The 20,894-nt window shown below is 43.7% G+C and overlaps 1 protein-coding gene across 1 annotated transcript in view; it reads right to left on the bottom strand.

Annotated features, from left to right (window-relative positions):
* Nucleotides 1-8,414: 8,414 nt before the first annotated feature.
* Nucleotides 8,415-20,894, bottom strand: part of LOC311133046 (potassium channel subfamily K member 9-like) — a gene marked incomplete at both ends in the record, with an annotated part of 56,862 nt that continues 44,382 nt past the window's right edge. The window contains one exon of the mRNA XM_084166470.1: nucleotides 8,415-9,349. Coding sequence (XP_084022596.1) covers nucleotides 8,415-9,349 — 935 coding nt within the window. The remainder of the gene's footprint in view (nucleotides 9,350-20,894) is intronic.

Here is a 20,894-nt window from a genome sequence, read left to right as displayed (position 1 = left end):
GTCTATCTGGAAGCCTTGAGCAAATATGAGCTTCAGTTTGGGTTTGAGCTTCAAATTAGATGCATATCCTATGCCTTCTAGAGGGTGATTCTTAATTAATGCACTATAATAATGAATTAATAACTTCTTCTTGGAGTAAAACTTAATTGCCCCAACAGGTAAGGTTTCGAACTCAATCTTTTAACTGTAATACTGTATGTCTTGGTAAGGAATGAATTTGGAAATGTATGAGTTTATAGACTGGTTCTTGTTTTACCTTGGCAGCGTAGTCTTTATACAATGTAGTCTGTCATGGGGTGAATAGTGAATACTGTACTTGGCTACTGTATGTCAGTGGGATATGGCAACAGTGTTGGGAGCTGACCAATACAGCAGTGTTACAGTAGTGTTATAGTGGGGTTACATTAGTGTGAGACCAAACACAGACCAGTCAGAAGGAAGAGTTTGAGGTGTGTACTACCCTGGCTGCTGCTACTATGGGTGAATAGTGAATACTGCACTGTGTATCTCATATAGAGGAGGAATATACACTGAGTATACAAAACATTAAGTTACATAACATGTATTATTATTATTATTATTATTATTACTATTGAGTGTACAAATATTAACAACACTTACTCTTTCCATGGCATAGACTTGACCAGGTGAATTCAGGTAAAAGCTATGATCCCTTATTGATGTCACCTGTTAAATCCACTTCAATCAGTCTAGATGAAGGGGAGGAGACAGGTTAAAGAATAATTGTTAAGCCTTGAAACAATTGAGGCATGGATTGTGTACGTGTGCCATTCAGAGGGTGAGTAGGCAAGACAAAACATTTCAGCGCCTTTGAACGGGGTATGGTAGTAGGTGCCAGGCGCACCGGTTTGTGTCAAGAACTGGAATGCTGCTGGGTTTTTCACACTCAACAGTTTCCTGTGTGTATCAAGAATGGTCCACCACCCAAAGGACATCCAGCCAACTTGGCACAACTGTGGGAGGCATTAGAGTCAACATGGGCCAGCATCCCTTTGGAACGCTTTCGACACCTTGTAAAGTCCATGACCCAATGAATTGAGGCTGTTCTGAGGGCAAAAAGAAGGAAAGGTGTTTTCCTAATGTTTGGTATACTCAGTAGCTGACAATTACAGTAGTGTTACAGTAGTGGTGTTGTAGTAGATTTACAGTAGTGGAAGACCAGAGACCAGAGTCAGAAGTCAGAGGGTTTGGGGCGTGTGAGAAGGAGGCTCATAGTTTTTATTCAAGTGGTGTAATGGCTTCACCCAGGTCACCTGACCAGGGAGTCACCACACCAAATCATGCACACACAAAAATGAAATGTCCATTGGGTCAAATTGGTCATTTGTTGAACCAAATTGATATAACATGTCATGTGGAGATGGTATGCATTTAACATTGTTGTAATGTTAAAATAAACATGGTGCATGGCATTTGTTCATCAGATCTAAAAAAAAAATATATTATATTGCAAAGGATTATGTTTTTAACTAAATAAATGAGAGAAATTAAGAAACAGAAACATGGAATCATACAAGTAACCCAACAGCCTTCTAGAGTTTATCATGACACACATAGTTGTGCGATGTGTGTTTCTTTGTCCCTGTAATAAGAGAACTTGGCACTTTGGACTTCTGGGCAGATAGAGAGCTGGCCGGCACATGGTGATATCTGCCACATTACGCCCCAGGTATTAATAGGACATGGAGAATGCAGAAAGATCGGCCAATAACCATCTGAATCCAGACTTTCTGTTTCTGGCTGCACAGCTTGGAGGTAAAAAGCTAAATATATTATTTCAAAAGGGCGGGGATAATTCAACAACTAATATAAAGGCTGATACTACAAGTCAATATCAATGTCTTTCGTACAATGTCTTTTATATATTTCTTATCAAACATCTGTTATCTGTTGACTCACTCAGCATTTAATCCATGCATTGTAATATGGCACATTTCATGGCAAGCAAACCCCAGTAACAATTATTGTTTTACTCTCATATAAATCAGTATAAACCATTATAATGTTGGCATCACCTCACTATGGTATGATCAGTCATTAAAATGCTGGTATACACTTAAAAAAATTAAATTAAATGAATAGAGATGTATTGAATATAGCCAATATTGACTCATAATCAATAAAAATGACTTTAACATTGACTCTCAACCCTTAATATCCATGTGCATGTCCACCATCTATGCCAAGAAATTACAAATGTAGTAGTTTTGCTAAATGTAAGAGTGAATTCTCCACCTATACCCAATCATTCACCTCAATAATTGGACAAGCATAGAACCTGGAGCAGTTCTGCCTAAATAAATCATTTAGAAGTTGTAAATCAGCTGGATTGGGTCTGTGTGGTTGCCTGAAAATAAATACATTTCTGCTTTGGTTTTGTATTTGTATGAAGCGTACATGAATCCTTAGAGATGGATCATATTTTATAAGGACAAGTGTTGGATTTATTTCTCAGATGTAAAATGTGCCTACAGGTATAGAAACATTGAAATATCGTTTCTTAAAGGCACATATGCTAAAATGTGTAAAAATGCTAACGCATCTGAGCTGTGGAAAGGCAGTTTTATACCAAAGGATGAATACTTACAATATATCTACTGTACAGTAGATATAAAGTAGTCTGTATATTTACATATGTATTTCTAGGGTCATCTGAACATTGTAGAACCTTGGATGTTAATGTAAAGATTTTTTGTTATTCTCATTCAAGACAAACACTAGCTATGTTTCCATTAACTTGTCCATGGATTTTTTGTCAACATTTAGAAAGTTCACATAGAAAATAGATGCGACAATTGTCTGCTAGGGTGTGTTTCCATTTAACTACCTTGTGTCGATAAAAACAGCTGGACGTAAATACGTCACATCTAAACAAAACAACTTTTTTGCAAAAACTAGTGTCGAATAAAAATGTAGTGGTGAATTACCCATTTAGGCAAATTTCGCTGATTTCGCTGATTTCGCTGATTTTGTATGTTTGCCCACTGACAAAGAAATGATCAGTCTATAATTTTAATGGTAGGTTTATTTGAACAGTGAGAGACAGAATAACAACAAAAAAATCCAGAAAAACACATGTCAAAAATGTTATAAATTGATTTGCATTTTAATGAGGGAAATAAGTATTTGACCCCTCTGCAAAACATGACTTAGTACTTGGTGGCAAAACCCTTGTTGGCAATCACAGAGGTCAGACGTTTCTTGTAGTTGGCCACCAGGTTTGCATACATCTCAGGAGGGATTTTGTCCCACTCCTCTTTGCAGATCTTCTCCAAGTCATTAAGGTTTCGAGGCTGACATTTGGCAACTCGAACCTTCAGCTCCCTCCACAGATTTTCTATGGGATTAAGGTCTGGAGACTGGCTAGGCCACTCCAGGACCTTTAATGTGCTTCTTCTTGAGCCACTCCTTTGTTGCCTTGGCTGTGTGTTTTGGGTCATTGTCATGCTGGAATACCCATCCACGACCCATTTTCAATGCCCTGGCTGAGGGGAGGAGGTTCTCACCAAAGATTTGACGGTAAAATGGCCCTGTCCAGCGTCCCTTTGATGCGGTGAAGTTGTCCTGTCCCCTTAGCAGAAAACACCCCCAAAGCAATAATGTTTCCACCTCTATGTTTGACGGTGGGGATGGTGTTCTTGGGGTCATAGGCAGCATTCCTCCTCCTCCAAACACGGCGAGTTGAGTTGATGCCAAAGAGCTCCATTTTGGTCTCATCTGACCACAACACTTTCACCCAGTTCTCCTCTGAATCATTCAGATGTTCATTGGCAAACTTCAGACGGGCATGTACAGTGGGGAGAACAAATATTTGATACACTGCCGATTTTGCAGGTTTTCCTACTTACAAAGCATGTAGAGGTCTGTAATTTTTATCATAGGTACACTTCAACTGTGAGAGACGGAATCTAAAACAAAAATCCAGAAAATCACATTGTATGATTTTTAAGTAATTAATTTGCATTTTATTGCAAGACATACATATTTGATATATCAGAAAAGCAGAACTTAATATTTGGTACAGAAACCTTTGTTTGCAATTACAGAGATCATACATTTCCTGTAGGTCTTGACCAGGTTTGCACACACTGCAGCAGGGATTTTGGCCCACTCCTCCATACAGACCTTCTCCAGATCCTTCAGGTTTCGGGGCTGTCGCTGGGCAATACGGACTTTCAGCTCCCTCCAAAGATGTTCTATTGGGTTCAGGTCTGGAGACTGGCTAGGCCACTCCAGGACCTTGAGATGCTTCTTATGGAGCCACTCCTTAGTTGCCCTGGCTGTGTGTTTCGGGTCGTTGTCATGCTGGAAGACCCAGCCACGACCCATCTTCAATGCTCTTACTGATGGAAGGAGGTTGTTGGCCAAGATCTCGCGATACATGGCCCCATCCATCCTCCCCTCAATACGGTGCAGTCGTCCTGTCCCCTTTGCAGAAAAGCATCCCCAAAGAATGATGTTTCCACCTCCATGCTTCACAGTTGGGATGGTGTTCTTGGGGTTGTACTCATCCTTCTTCTTCCTCCAAACACGGCGAGTGGAGTTTAGACCAAAAGCTCTATTTTTGTCTCATCAGACCACATGACCTTCTCCCATTCCTCCTCTGGATCATCCAGATGGTCATTGGCAAACTTCAGACGGGCCTGGAGATGCGCTTGCTTGAGCAGGGGGACCTTGCGTGCGCTGCAGGATTTTAATCAATGACGGCGTAGTGTGTTACTAATGGTTTTCTTTGAGACTGTGGTCCCAGCTCTCTTCAGGTCATTGACCAGGTCCTGCCGTGTAGTTCTGGGCTGATCCCTCACCTCCCTCATGATCATTGATGCCCCACGAGGTGAGATCTTGCATGGAGCCCCAGACCGAGGGTGATTGACCGTCATCTTGAACTTCTTCCATTTTCTAATAATTGCGCCAACAGTTGTTGCCTTCTCACCAAGCTGCTTGCCTATTGTCCTGTAGCCCATCCCAGCCTTGTGCAGGTCTACAATTTTATCCCTGATGTCCTTACACAGCTCTCTGGTCTTGGCCATTGTGGAGAGGTTGGAGTCTGTTTGATTGAGTGTGTGGACAGGTGTCTTTTATACAGGTAACGAGTTCAAACAGGTGCAGTTAATGAGTGGAGAACAGGAGGGCTTCTTATAATAATAATAATATGCCATTTAGCAGACGCTTTATCCAAAGCGACTTACAGTCATGCGTGCATACATTTTTTTTGTGTATGGGTGGTCCCGGGGATCGAACCCACTACCTTGGCGTTACAAGCGCCGTGCTCTACCAGCTGAGCTACAGAGGACCACGGATTCTTAAAGACCACGGATTCTTAAAGAAAAACTAACAGGTCTGTGAGAGCCGGAATTCTTACTGGTTGGTAGGTGATCAAATACTTATGTCATGCAATAAAATGCAAATTAATTACTTAAAAATCATACAATGTGATTTTCTGGATTTTTGTTTTAGATTCTGTCTCTCACAGTTGAAGTGTACCTATGATAAAAATTACAGACCTCTACATGCTTTGTAAGTAGGAAAACCTGCAAAATCGGCAGTGTATCAAATACTTGTTCTCCCCACTGTATATGTGCTTTCTTGAGCAGGGGGACCTTGCGGGCGCTGCAGGATTTCAGTCCTTCACGGCATAGTGTGTTACCAATTGTTTTCTTGGTGACTATGTTCCCAGCTGCCTTGAGATCATTGACAAGATCCTCCCGTGTAGTTCTGGGCTGTTTCCTCACCGTTCTCATGATCATTGCAACTCCATGAGGTGAGATCTTGCATGGAGCCCCAGGCCGAGGGAGATTGACAGTTATTTTGTCTTTCTTCCATTTGCTTGGCGATGGTCTTGTAGCCCATTCCAGCCTTGTGTAGGTCTACAATATTGTCCCTGACATCCTTGGAGAGCTCTTTGGTCTTGGCCATGGTGGAGAGTTTGGAATCTGATTGATTGATTGCTTCTGTGGACAGGTGTCTTTTATACATGTAACAAACTGAGATTAGGAGCACTCCCTTTAAGAGTGTGCACCTAATCTCAGCTCGTTACCTGTATAAAAGACACCTGGGAGCCAGAAATCTTTCTGATTGAGAGGGGGTCAAATACTTATTTCCCTCATTAAAATCCAAATCAATTTATAATATTTTTGACATGTGTTTTTCTGGATTTTTTTGTTGTTATTCTGTCTCTCACTGTTCAAATAAACCTACCATTAAAATGATACTGATCATTTCTTTGTCAGTGGGCAAACTTACAAAATCAGCAGGGGATCAAATACTTTTTTCCCTTACCGTATCTCTTTCATGTCTCAGGTAGCCTGCGAAAGCCAGCATGGATACTAGAATGCAATAATTTGCCAGCCAACCAGAAAAGCAAGGTGAAGCAATTCAGGCATTCTTGAAATTCAGGACAATCGTTGTCTAGCAAAGAAACATAATTTTTATACATGAGAAAATAGATTTTGCAAGCAGTAGGCATTTAGAATTGTGAAGTGGAGCTTTATAGTTAACCTACGTGATGACATCACATGCCCCACGTACCTTCAAAATTATTCGGCAATCATCACTTGTTAAATTTATTTGTCGCAATAAAGAAAGTTAGACAAAAGAAAATCCACCCCTGTTGAATGGATAAAAATGTTGTCGATCTTTAGAAAATGTCTCCAATATCTGCCGTTTTCATTAAACATTTCAAATATTTTTTTGCGACATTGCTTTTGTTTAATAAACCTGGGTCAATTGAAACCTGCCTAATGGTATCCATGGCATTTATCCCTTTGCCCTGTGGCTGCCTTAATTCCTTCAGAAATCCATCTTGTCATTTTTCACCCATTGATTGCCATTTGGCTGTCATTGAATTTAAATGTTTTGGATTGAACCCAAGGATAACATCATTGTAAACATCTCAAATGCCTGTCATTGTGTTCGTAGGCTGTAGGCGTGTATATATTCTTAGTGGCACAATTTAAGTTTGGACTCTTGGATTACACCTGTCAAAAACATTAACATTCTTACAGAATAGCAGTGGTAACCTGGCCTGCGCATCTATGGCTCGATACAGTGAAGATCTGTATGTGTGCGCGAGCTCTGAACCCACGCTTCTCTATAGTACAGGAAGATTCCCTTAGTAAGATGATGCATCTCAATATCCTTTTCCTGGAAACTTTGTACTATTTAAAAAATACATTGATATGTATTGTTTTGTTTGGCAGGTGCATTCGGATTTCTGGGATATCTTCTGTGATTTGATTCGGGGACCAGAACCTAAAGAGGCTATCCATTCAAAACCTGAGAGCAAAGGTTATTGTAAAAATTTCTGAATGAAAAAAAATGGAAAAGCAAATAAGCTGTTTAGCCTACACTATACATCATTGCTTTTAAGTGGCTAAATAAATAAAGTATATTTTTAAATCATTGTATGATTATTTGCTATCAAAATTCAATTAAATTGCAAGGTTATTATTATTTTTCCCCATTCGTGCATACCAGTTTCACAAAGTACATGCACATATCAACTTTTCCAAACTGGCAAGCCTTAAAATCCTTGCTTACTCCTTTTCACATCCTCATATTTTACACAATCTGAAATCCAGAAAGAAAACATCTACAGACACAAAATCTGCTGTTAAAAATAAATAAAAAATAATATGGCACACTCATTTGATGACATCTAATGCACATGCTAAGATTGGCAACAATATTTTGGCATGATGTTCTGTAAAGAAATCATTTAAACTTTTTTATTAGATAGAATTGCTTATAGAAAATAATACCTGATGCTTTTTAAGTCATTTCAAATTGTATCATCTCTGTCTGCATCTCTGCATCTCTGTCTGCAATGGAGAAAAAGCACTTAACTGCAATCATTTTAAGTTAAGGTGAAACAGGCATACTCACTTAAAAAAATAACATATCCCCCTTACAATGCTAAGAGTGCATCATTTGGTATGTTGTTTCCAAGGTCCTATATTATTTGAATGAGCCGGCAATAAGGAAAGGTGAAATAACGTCTGATGGTTCTGATTAGTATTTATCAGATGGGCCAATTTCCTCGGAAAATAAGTATCCATGCTTCATGCGTTGAATCCTTAACAAGAAAAAAAAACACAATTCATGTCCAACAAGTTTTCCAAAGCTCCTTCCTCTTCAATCAATCCCTGTGAACCGCTTCAATATATTATATCTTTATACCAACCAAAAGAAACAAAACAAAAGTGCTAAAATGAGATTTGGTTAGGAGCAGCATTGGAGATGCATTGTACTTGTATATAAAAAAAGAAAAGCTAGGAGTTGTCTGTGTAGATAAGCCAACCCAGTCTGATGATCTGTTCCATTTCAATGTTTTAACATTTAGGCAAAAACATTGAAATGCAACATATAGTTCAAAACACTATGATGCGTTAGGCTCAGATAGATTTCCTTCTCTTCATCAGTCGGTGATTGTCTGTGAAGCTATGGAGGCCTGGGGAGACTGAGCTGATGGGCGAGGGGAAGAAGCTGTTCTTTAGGGTGCTGGGAGAGATTTCCTCGATGCGGTATGACACCGAATGAAAGTACTGGTGGGGGTTCAACTGGGAACTAAAGGAGTTCTGGTGGGAGAAGGCACAGTCCATCTCTCCTCCTCCTACTCCCATCTCTCCTCCTACTCCCATCTCCCCCCCACAGCTACCGAACTCGTGTGAGTGGTAGTTCATGCAGGAGCAGACAGACGGCACATCGGTGACCTCGGCGCAGTACTGGCCTTGCGTTTCCCTGCGCCTCCTCCCTGCACCTCCTCCTCTCCCCAGCGTCTCCTCCTGAATGTGGATGATCATGCTGTTTCTGTTCCCCGCCAGCGAGGCCCTCTCCTCTGCGTCCCGCCTCTCGTCCTCACTGTTCATGGTCAGGAACCTCAGCACCACCAGGTTGAGAAAGGCTCCTATGACAGTCAGGCCCACCAGGATATACATGAAGCTGAAGGCCACATACAGAGGCCTCCGCTGCAGGGCCCGGTTCTTCTGCAGGGCAACAAAGTCCCCGAAGCCGATGGTAGTCAGTGTAATGAAGCAGTAGTAGTAGCTCTGGAAGAAGCTCCAGTCCTCGTAGTGGGAAAAGGCGGCCGCCCCGATGCACAGCGTCCCGATGCAGGAGAAGAACCCCACCGTCACCATGTTCTCCATGGAAACGTCGGTGATGCGCATTCCGCAGCACTTCTTGATGCGCTTCAGGAGGGACTTGACGAAGGTATTCATCCTCTCGCCCAGGCTCTGGAACATGACCAGGGTCAGGGGTATCCCCAGGACGGCATAGAACATGCAAAAGGCCTTCCCCGCGTCTGTCCCTGGAGCTGCATGGCCATAACCTGCAGGGAGACAACAGACCACAGTCACCAGGATGTAATGGTACAGCGGCATGGCCATAACCTGCAGGGAGACAACAGACCACAGTCACCAGGATGTAATGGTACAGCGGCATGGCCATAACCTGCAGGGAGACAACAGACCACAGTCACCAGGATGTAATGGTACAGCCGCATGGTAGAGCAGCATGGTCATAACCTGCAGGGGAGAGAAGACGGAGACAGTGATTAGGACATAACATCTGTGATACAGTACCATGGCAATAACCTGAAAGAAAGACAACAAACCAGAAACCAGGACCAGTATGTTACAGCGATGGCTGGATAACTGCCAGGGTTGGGCTCAATTATTTTTTCAATTCAGTACATTCATGAAGTCAAATAGCCCATTCATTTCCTCAATTCATTGAATTGAAAATAGAACTCAGCCCCACCAAGCTACTTATCATAAACTCAACTCCCCCGGTTGGCTTTTGGATTTGTTTACAAATAATACCCAGTGAAAAATCCCCAAAGCATCCTTCTGTCCCTCTCTCAAGATGGCTATTGAATAAGAGCTGAGTCCCACAGACAGGGCCGGTACTGAATAAGAGGGCAGCACAGAAATGGGTCCAGTCATTCATCTGAGTACGGCCCAGAGATTATAAGGTTGTCTAATTAGTGGGAACTTTCCTCTCCGGTTCTGTGAGCTGCAGGGAAGTGTTGGAAATGTAGGAGTTATTAGATGAGGAAGGAGTCGTACAGGAGCCAATAAGGCTTTTAGGATAACTCAGTTTTTCACAATTCCTGACATCATTGTCCATTTGGAAGACCCATTTGCAACCAAGCTTTAACTTCCTGACTGATGTCTTGAGATGTTGATTAAATATATCCACGTAATCTTCCTTCCTCATGATGCCATCTATTTTGTGAAGTGCACCAGTCCCTCCTGCAGCAAAGCACCCCCACGGCATGATGCTGCCACCCCCATGCTTCACGGTTGGGATGGTGTTCTTCGGCTTGCAAGGCACCTTTTTCCTCCAAACATAACGATGGTCATTATGGCCAAACAGTTCTATTTTTGTTTAATCAGACCAGAGAACATTTCTCCAAAAAGTACAATCTTTGTCCCCATGTGCAGTTGCAAACCATAGGCTGTCTTTTTTATGGCGGTTTTGGAGCAGTGGCTTCTTCCTTGCTGAGCAGCCTTTCAGGTTATGCCGATATAGGACTCGTTTTACTGTGGATATAGATACTTTTGTACCTGTTTCCTCCAGCATCTTCACAAGGTCCTTTGCTGTTGTTCTGGGATTGATTTGCACTTCTCGCACCAAAGTACGTTCATCTTTAGGAGACAGACGCGTCTCTTTCCTGAGCGGTATGACGGCTGTGTGGTCCCATGGTGTTTATACTTGCGTACTATTGTTTGTACAGATGAACGTGGTAACTTCAGGCGTTTGGAAATTGCTCCCAAGGATGAACCAGACTTATGGAGGTCTACAATTTTTTTTCTGAGGTCTTGGCTGATTTCTTTAGATTTTCCCATGATGTGAAGCGAAGAGGTATTGAGTTTGAAGGTAGACCTTGAAATACATCCACAGGTACACCTCCAATTGACTCAAATGATGTCAATTGGCCTATCAGAAGCTTCTAAAGCCATGACATCATTTTCTGGAATTTTCCAAGCTGTTTAAAGGCACAGTCAACTTAGTGTATGTAAACTTCTGACCCACTGGAATTGTGATACAGTGAATTATAAGTGAAATAATCTGTCTGTAAACAATTGTTGGTAAAATGACTTGTGTTATGCACAAAGTAGATGTCCTAACCGACTTGCCAAAACTATAGTTTGTTAACAAGAAATTTGTGGAGTGGTTGAAAAACGAGTTTTAATGACTCCAACCTAAGTGTATGTGAAATTCCAACTTCAACTGTAAATCCAACCTGTGCTCATAACTAAAGAGATAATAATAGTGTTTTGTTGACAGTCCAGATGTGGAATATGATTAGATCTAACGCAGATGTAGGGTAGGCTATACATGCTTTGTTATACAGTACAGTACGGTATATGAGTGGTTTTGAATATGAAAGACCATGCTGAGAATACATGTTACATTTCTGTAATACATTTCTGCTGTATCCTGCTCAGACACAGTAAGTACAGTGAGGGAAAAACGTATTTGATCCCCTGCTGATTTTGTACGTTTGCCCACTGACAAAGAAATGATCAGTCTATAATTTTAATGGTAGGTTAATTTGAACAGTGAGAGACAGAATAACAACAAAAAAATCCAGAAAAACACATGTCAAAAATGTTATAAATTGATTTGCATTTTAATGAGAGAAATAAGTATTTGACCCCTCTAAAAAACATGACTTAGTACTTGGTGGCAAAACCCTTGTTGGCAATCACAGAGGTCAGACCTTTCTTGTAGTTGGCCACCAGGTTTGCACACATCTCAAGAGGGATTTTGTCCCACTCTTTGCAGATCTTCTCCAAGTCATTAAGGTTTCGAGGCTGACGTTTGGCAACTCGAACCTTCAGCTCCCTCCACAGATTTTCTATGGGATTAAGGTCTGGAACTGGCTAGGTCACTCCAGGACCTTAATGTGCTTCTTCTTGAGCCACTCCTTTGTTGCCTTGGCCGTGTGTTTTGAGTCATTGTCATGCGGGAAAACCCATCTATGACCCATTTTCAATGCCCTGGCTGAGGGAAGGAGGTTCTCACCCAAGATTTGACGGTACATGGCCCCGACCATCGTCCCTTTGATGCGGTGTAGTTGTCCTGTCCCCTTAGCAGAAAAACACCCCCAAAGCATAATGTTTCCACCTCCATGTTTGACGGTGGGGATGGTGTTCTTGGGGCCATAGGCAGCATTCCTCCTCCTCCAAACACGGCGAGTTGAGTTGATGCCAAAGAGCTCCATTTTGGTCTCATCTGACCACAACACTTTCACCCAGTTCTCCTCTGAATCATTCAGATGTTCATTGGCAAACTTCAGACGGGCCTGGATACAGTGGGGGGAAAAAGTATTTAGTCAGCCACCAATTGTGCAAGTTCTCCCACTTAAAAAGATGAGAGGCCTGTAATTTTCATCATAGGTACACGTCAACTATGACAGACAAATTGAGATTTTCTTTTCCAAAAAATCACATTGTAGGATTTTTTATGAATTTATTAGCAAATTATGGTGGAAAATAAGTATTTGGTCACCTACAAGCAAGCAAGATTTCTGGCTCTCACAGACCTGTAACTTCTTCTTTAAGAGGCTCCTCTGTCCTCCACTCGTTACCTGTATTAATGGCACCTGTTTGAACTTGTTATCAGTATAAAAGACACCTGTCCACAACCTCAAACAGTCACACTCCAAACTCCACTATGGCCAAGACCAAAGAGCTGTCAAAGGACACCAGAAACAAAATTGTAGACCTGCACCAGGCTGGGAAGACTGAATCTGCAATAGGTAAGCAGCTTGGTTTGAAGAAATCAACTGTGGGAGCAATTATTAGGAAATGGAAGACATACAAGACCACTGATAATCTCCCTCAATCTGGGGCTCTACGCAAGATCTCACCCCGTGGGGTCAAAATGATCACAAGAACGGTGAGCAAAAATCCCAGAACCACACGGGGGGACCTAGTGAATGACCTGCAAAGAGCTGGGACCAAAGTAACAAAGCCTACCATCAGTAACACACTACGCCGCCAGGGACTCAAATCCTGCAGTGCCAGACGTGTCCCCCTGCTTAAGCCAGTACATGTCCAGGCCCGTCTGAAGTTTGCTAGAGTGCATTTGGATGATCCAGAAGAGGATTGGGAGAATGTCATATGGTCAGATGAAACCAAAATATAACTTTTTGGTAAAAACTCAACTCGTCGTGTTTGGAGGACAAAGAATGCTGAGTTGCATCCAAAGAACACCATACCTACTGTGAAGCATGGGGGTGGAAACATCATGCTTTGGGGCTGTTTTTCTGCAAAGGGACCAGGACGACTGATCCGTGTAAAGGAAAGAATGAATGGGGCCATGTATCGTGAGACTTTGAGTGAAAACCTCCTTCCATCAGCAAGGGCATTGAAGATGAAACGTGGCTGGGTCTTTCAGCATGACAATGATCCCAAACACACCGCCTGGGCAACGAAGGAGTGGCTTCGTAAGAAGCATTTCAAGGTCCTGGAGTGGCCTAGCCAGTCTCCAGATCTCAACCCCATAGAAAATCTTTGGAGGGAGTTGAAAGTCTGTGTTGCCCAGCGACAGCCCCAAAACATCACTGCTCTAGAGGAGATCTGCATGGAGGAATGGGCCAAAATACCAGCAACAGTGTGTGAAAACCTTGTGAAGACTTACAGAAAATGTTTGACCTGTGTCATTGCCAACAAAGGGTATATAACAAAGTATTGAGAAACTTTTGTTATTGACCAAATACTTATTTTCCACCATAATTTGCAAATAAATTCATAAAAAATCCTACAATGTGATTTTCTGGATTTGTTTTTCTCATTTTGTCTGTCATAGTTGACGTGTACCTATGATGAAAATTACAGGCCTCTCTCATCTTTTTAAGTGGGAGAACTTGCACAATTGGTGGCTGACTAAATACTTTTTTTCCCCACTGTATGTGCTTTCTTGAGCAGGGGGACCTTGCGGGCGCTGCAGGATTTCAGTCCTTCACGGCGTAGTGTGTGACCAATTGTTTTCTTGGTGACTATGGTCCCAGCTGCCTTGAGATCATTGACAAGATCCTCCCGTGTAGTTCTGGGCTGATTCCTCACCGTTCTCATGATCATTGCAACTCCACGAGGTAAGATCTTGCATGGAACCCCAGGCCGAGGGAGATTGACAGTTATTTTGTCTTTCTTCCATTTGCGAATAATCGCACCAACTGTTGTCACCTTCTCTACCAAGCTGCTTGGCGATGGTCTTGTAGCCCATTCCAGCCTTGTGTAGTTCTAAAATCTTGTCCCTGACATCATTGGAGAGCTCTTTGGTCTTGGCCACGGTGGAGAGTTTGGAATCTGATTCATTGCTTCTGTGGACAGATGTCTTTTATACAGGTAACAAGCTGAGATTAGGAGCACTCCCTTTAAGAGTGTGCTCCTAATCTCAGCTCGTTACCTGTATAAAAGACACCTGGGAGCCAGAAATCTTTCTGATTGAGAGGGGGTCAAATACTTATTTCCCTCATTAAAATGCAAATCTATTTATAACATTTTTGACATGCGTTTTTCTGGATTTTTTTGTTGTTATTCTGTCTCTCAATGTTCAAATAAACCTACCATTAAAATTATAGACTGATCATTTCTTTGTCAGTGGGCAAACGACAAAATCAGCAGGGGATCAAATACTTTTTTCCCTCACTGTAGGCCTAACTCACAACAACCTAACTGTAGCCAAATAACACCTACCATTCTTATCCATGGATACAAATGTTTTGACAAAGATATATTACTCTACTACTATTTTTCACAGACCCATTGTAACCTGAACTAGTCCATTGGCCTTTGTGTTTCTTTACTATTGATTTCACACATTCCCTGATGGGCATCCTCCTACTCAAGCACGTGAGGAAGGGTTCTATTTATAGACTCAGGACTAGATCTATCTGGTTTGCAGCAAGCAGGGACTGGGATTTTATGTGCATATAAAGTGTGCTCCCGTGACCCAATATGCTTTACTCCTGCAGCTTCTCTGGACTAGATTGAGTAGGTAGCACATTAGGGCACACAGTTCACAATGTTGCATTATATTTTGACTTATTTAGCAAGCAAATGGAAGGGAAAATTGGTTTGAAGATCTACGCTACATAACATATAATACCTTCAGAAAGTATTCACACCCCTTGACTTTTTCCACATTTTGTTGTGTTACAGCCTGAATTTAAAATGGATTAAATTGAGATTTTGTGTCACTGATCTACACAAAATACCCCATAATGTGGTCCTCTGTAGCTCAGCTGGTAGAGCACGGCGCTTGTAACGCCAAGGTAGTGGGTTCGATCCCTGGGACCACCCATACACAAAAATGTATGCACGCATGACTGTAAGTCGCTTTGGATAAAAGCGTCTGCTAAATGGCATATTATTATTATTATAATGTCAAATTGAAACTATGTTTTTAGAAATGTTTACAAATTAATTAAAAATGAAAAGCTGAAATGTCTTGCGTCAATACGTATTTAACCCTTTTGTAATGGCAAGCCTAAATAAGTTCAGGAGTAAACATTTGCTTAACAAGTCACATAATAAGTTGCATGGACTCACTCTGTGAGCGATAATAGGGTTTAACCTGATTTTTTAATGACTACCTCATCTCTGTACCCCACACATACAATTAGCTGTACGGTCCCTGAGTCGAGCAGTGAATTTCAAACACAGATTCAGCCTTAAAGGTTTTCCAATGCCTTGCAAAGAAGGGCACCTATTGGTAGATCGGTAAAAAAAAAAGCAGACATTGAATATCCCTTTGAGCATGGTGAAGTTATTATTAATTACACTTTGGATTTCGTATCAATACACCCAGTCACTACAAATATACAGGGGTTCTTCCTAACTCAGTTGCCGGAGAGAAAGGAAACCGCTCAGGGATTTCACCATGAGGCCAATCGTGATTTTAAAACAGTTACAGAGTTTAATAATGGTGAAAGGAGAAAACTGAGGAAGGATCAACAACATTGCAGTTACTCTACAATACTAACCTAAATGACAGAGTGAAAAGAAGGAAGCCTGTACAGAATACAAATATTCCAAAACATGCATCCTGTTTGCAATTGTCATAAAACCGTCGTGGATGTGGTGGAGGAGTCAAGCGCAGGAAGCAGAGGTTTAGTCCAACAAGACTTTTAATAGTCTCAAAAGCAATAGTGTACACCCCGACCTCGAATAACACGAAGAGGCGAGGGAAAATTACGCACACGCGTAAAACACTAAACATAGAAAAATGATACGGAAAACAAACACGTATCAAAAATACAAGAGGCAACGGAAAAATAACAACACACAATTACCATAGAGCAAAACAAGGAACTTATAAGACACATAATCAACACTCAAACAGACACAGGTGTGACAGACAGACAAAATCAATCAAACACAGAAACATAGAGCGGTGGTAGCTAATACTCCGGGGACGGCGAACGCCGAAGCCTGCCCGAACAAGGAGGAGGAGCAGCCTTGGCCGAAACCGTGACAGTACCCCCCCCTTGACGCGCGGCCCCAGCCGCGCGCCGACCCCGGCCTCGGGGACGGCCAGGAGGACGCGGACCCGGGCGCGTGGGATGCCCATGGTGAAACTCAGTCAGGAGGGATGGATCAAGTATGTCCCCCCTGGGCACCCAGCACCGTTCCTCCGGACCGTACCCCTCCCACTCCACGAGATACTGGAGACCACTCCTCCGGCGCCTCGAGTCCAGGATGGTCCGGACCCTGTACGCCGGGGCCCCCTCGATGTCCAAAGGGGGCGGAGGGGTCTCTCCTATCTCATCTTCTTGGAGTGGGCCAGCTACCACCGGCCTGAGAAGAGACACATGGAACGAGGGGTTAATATTTTTATACTCAATTGGCAGTTGTAACCTGTAACACACCTCGTTCAATCTTCTCAGGACTTTGAAGGGCCCCACAAACCAATGCCTCCACACCTTTAGGGCCTGGACTACGGCTAACAGCTCCCTGTCCCCGACATCATAGTTACTCTCCGCCGCACTGAGCTTCTTAGAGTAGAACGCACAGGGGCGGAGTTTAGGTGGCGTGCCGGACCGTTGTGATAGAACTGCCCCAATACCAGTCTCGGACGCGTCTACCTCAACCTGGAATGGTAAAGAGGGATCCGGATGCGCCAGCACAGGAGCCGAGGTGAACAGGTTCTTAAGTTTGACAAATGCCCTGTCCGCCTCAGCCGACCACTGCAAGCGAACCGGACCCCCCTTTAGCAGGGACGTAATGGGAGCTGCAACCTGTCCAAAACCCTGAATAAACCTCCGGTAGTAATTAGCAAAACCCAAGAACTGTTGCACCTCTTTTACAGTGGTTGGAGTTTGCCAATTACGCACGGCCGATACCCGGTCTTCCTCTATCTCCACACCAGACGCGGACAACCGATAACCCAAAAAGGAGACGGACTCCTGGAAGAACAGGCATTTCTCTGCCTTGACATACAAGTCATGCTCCAACAGTCGTCTCAACACTCGGCGTACCTGGGCTACATGCTCGGCTCGAGTAGCAGAGTACACTAGGATGTCGTCTATGTACACTACTACTCCCTGCCCATGCATGTCCCGGAAAATCTCGTCAACAAAGGATTGGAAGACTGAAGGAGCATTCATTAAACTGTATGGCATGACGAGATACTCGTAATGACCCGAGGTGGTGCTAAATGCTGTCTTCCATTCATCCCCCTCCCTAATGCGCACCAGATTGTACGCGCTCCTGAGATCCAACTTTGTGAAGAACCGCGCTCCGCGTAATGACTCCGTCATCGTCGCAATCAGTGGAAGTGGGTAGCTGTATTTAACTGTGATCTGATTGAGACTACGATAATCAATACACGGGCGCAATCCCCCGTCCTTCTTCTTCACAAAGAAGAAACTCGAGGAGACTGGGGAAGTAGAGAACCGTATGTATCCCTGTGCCAAGGACTCGGCTATGTAGGTCTCCATAGCCGCAGTTTCCTCTTGAGACAGGGGATACACATGACTCCGGGGAAGAGCCGCTCCGGTCTGGAGATTTATCGCACAGTCCCCCTGTCTATGAGGAGGTAGCCGTGCTGCCCTCGATTTGCTAAACACGAGTGCTAAATCCTCATACTGGGGGGGAATGCGCAGTGCGGGCCCTTGGTTCGGACTCTCTACCGAGGTCGCCCCTATGGAAACACCTAGACATCTCCCTACACACTGGGCAGACCACTCCATAAGAGCCCTCTGTTGCCACGCTATGGTAGGATCATGGGTACTTAACCAGGGAAGGCCCAACACCACTGGGTACGCAGGAGAGTCAATCAGATAGAACTGAATGATTTCCTCATGACCCCCCTGCGTCGTCATAGTCAGTGGTGCTGTGACATCCCTGATCAGACCCGACCCCAACGGCCGGCTGTCTAATGCGTGGACAGGGAATGGAACTTCTACCGGCCGAAGGGGAATTCCTAACCTAGCACAAAATGCTCGATCAATAAAGTTCCCAGCTGCGCCTGAATCTACTAGCGCCTTATGCTGGGAATGAGGTGCCACCTGTGGAAACCTCACAGGAATACTCATGTGACCAACAGAGAGCTCTGGGTGAGTGGGGCGCCTACTCACCTGAAATGACTCCCCAGTGCGTGGTCTGTTGTCACCTCTCCCAGGAGACCCTCCCCAACACCTGGCCGCAGTGTGTCCTCCACGACTGCAGGTGGTGCAGTGGATGGCCCCCCTCGGGTTCCCTCTCCTCCTCTCTCTAGCGCCAGCACCCCCTAGCTCCATGGGAATCGGCTCGGGGGTGCTAGAGGGTGGACTGGACGACCCCCACTCGGGACGTCCGCGGGTAGCCAGCAGGGTATCCAGACGGATGGAAATGTCCACCAACTGGTCAAACGACAGGTTGGTGTCCCTGCAGGCCAGCTCTCTACGAACGTCCTCTCGTAGACTACATCGGTACTGGTCGATGAGGGCCCTCTCATTCCACCCCGCATCCGCCGCTAGTGTCCGGAACTCCAGTGCGAACTCCTGTGCGCTCCTCTTCCCCTGTCGGAGGTGGAATAGACGCTCTCCCGCCGCTTTCCCCTCAGGGGGATGATCGAAGTCAGCCCTGAAGCGGCGGGAGAACTCTGCGTAGGTGATGGTAGCGGCGTCTATTCCCCTCCATTCGGCGTTGGCCCATTCCAACGCCTTGCCGGAGAGACAGGAGATGAGGGCGGAGACGCTCTCGTATCCCGAGGGCGCCGGGTGTATAGTGGCAAGGTACAGTTCTACCTGCAGGAGGAATCCCTGACACCCGGCTGCAGAACCGTCATATGCCCTCGGGAGTGAGAGCCGAATGCCACTGGGTTCCGGTACTGAGAGAGGAGGACTGGCCGTTGGTGATGCGAAGTTGTAAGGGTCCTTGGCCACCTCAGAGTTCACCAATCGGCGCAGGGCGTTGGACACCTCGTCCATGACGGTCCCGAGTTGCTGGATCATGGCGTCCTGGAAATTGATCCGGTCCAGCAGGGATTCGGGTGCCGTCGCTGATCCTGCTGACTCCATAATGGTGTGTTGTTCTGTCATAAAACCGTCGTGGATGTGGTGGAGGAGTCAAGCGCAGGAAGCAGAGGTTTAGTCCAACAAGACTTTTATTAGTCTCAAAAGCAATAGTGTACACCCCGACCTCGAATAACACGAAGAGGCGAGGGAAAATTACGCACACGCGTAAAACACTAAACATAGAAAAATGATACGGAAAACAAACACGTATCAAAAATACAAGAGGCAACGGAAAAATAACAACACACAATTACCATAGAGCAAAACAAGGAACTTATAAGACACATAATCAACACTCAAACAGACACAGGTGTGACAGACAGACAAAAGCAATCAAACACAGAAACATAGAGCGGTGGTAGCTAATACTCCGGGGACGGCGAACGCCGAAGCCTGCCCGAACAAGGAGGAGGAGCAGCCTCGGCCGAAACCGTGACAGCAATAAGGCACTAAAGTAAAACTGCAAAAAAATTTGCAAAGAAATTAACTTTATGTCCTGAATACAAAGTGTTATGTTTGGGGCAAATCCAACACAACACATCCCTGAGTACCACTCTTCTCTTCTTTTCAAGCATGGTAGTGGCGGCATCATGTTATGGGTATGCGTGTCATCATCAAGGACTAGGAAGTTTTTTATGATAAAAAGGAAAACCTGCTTCAGTCTGCTTTCCAACAGACACTGGGAGACAAATTCACCTTTCAGCAGGACAGGTGTCTTTTATACAGGTAACAAGCTGAGATTAGGAGCACTCCCTTTAAGAGTGTGCTCCTAATCTCAGCTCGTTACCTGTATAAAAGACACCTGGGAGCCAGAAATCTTTCTGATTGAGAGGAGGTCAAATACTTATTTCCCTCATTAAAATGCAAATCAATTTATATCATTTTTTACATGCATTTTTCTGGATTTATTTGTTGTTATTCTGTCTCTCAATGTTCAAATAAACCTACCATTAAAATTATAGACTGATCATTTCTTTGTCAGTGGGCAAACGTACAAAATCAGCAGGGGATCAAATACTTTTTTCCCTCACTCATGACATTGAATGTTCCTGAGTGGCCTAGTTACAGTTTTGACTTAAATTGGCTTGAAAATCCCTGGCAAGACTTGAAAATGGCTGTCTAGCAATGATCAACAACCAACTTGACATAGAATTTTTAAAAGAATAATGTGCAAATATTGTACAATCTAGGTGTGCAAAGTTCTTAGAGACTTACCCAGAAAGACTCACAGCTGTAATTGCTGCCAAAGGTGATTCTAACATGTATTGACTCAGGGGTGTGAATATTTATATAAATTAGATATTTCTGTATTAATTCTTTTAAAAAATGTCTAAAAACATGTTTTCAATTTGTCATT

Source organism: Coregonus lavaretus (genome assembly GCF_964263955.1).
Source record: "Coregonus lavaretus genome assembly, chromosome: 7".
NCBI lineage: Eukaryota > Metazoa > Chordata > Actinopteri > Salmoniformes > Salmonidae > Coregonus > Coregonus lavaretus.
The sequence above is the reverse complement of the archived record's forward strand: the minus strand, read 5'-3'. Positions and strand labels throughout refer to the sequence as shown.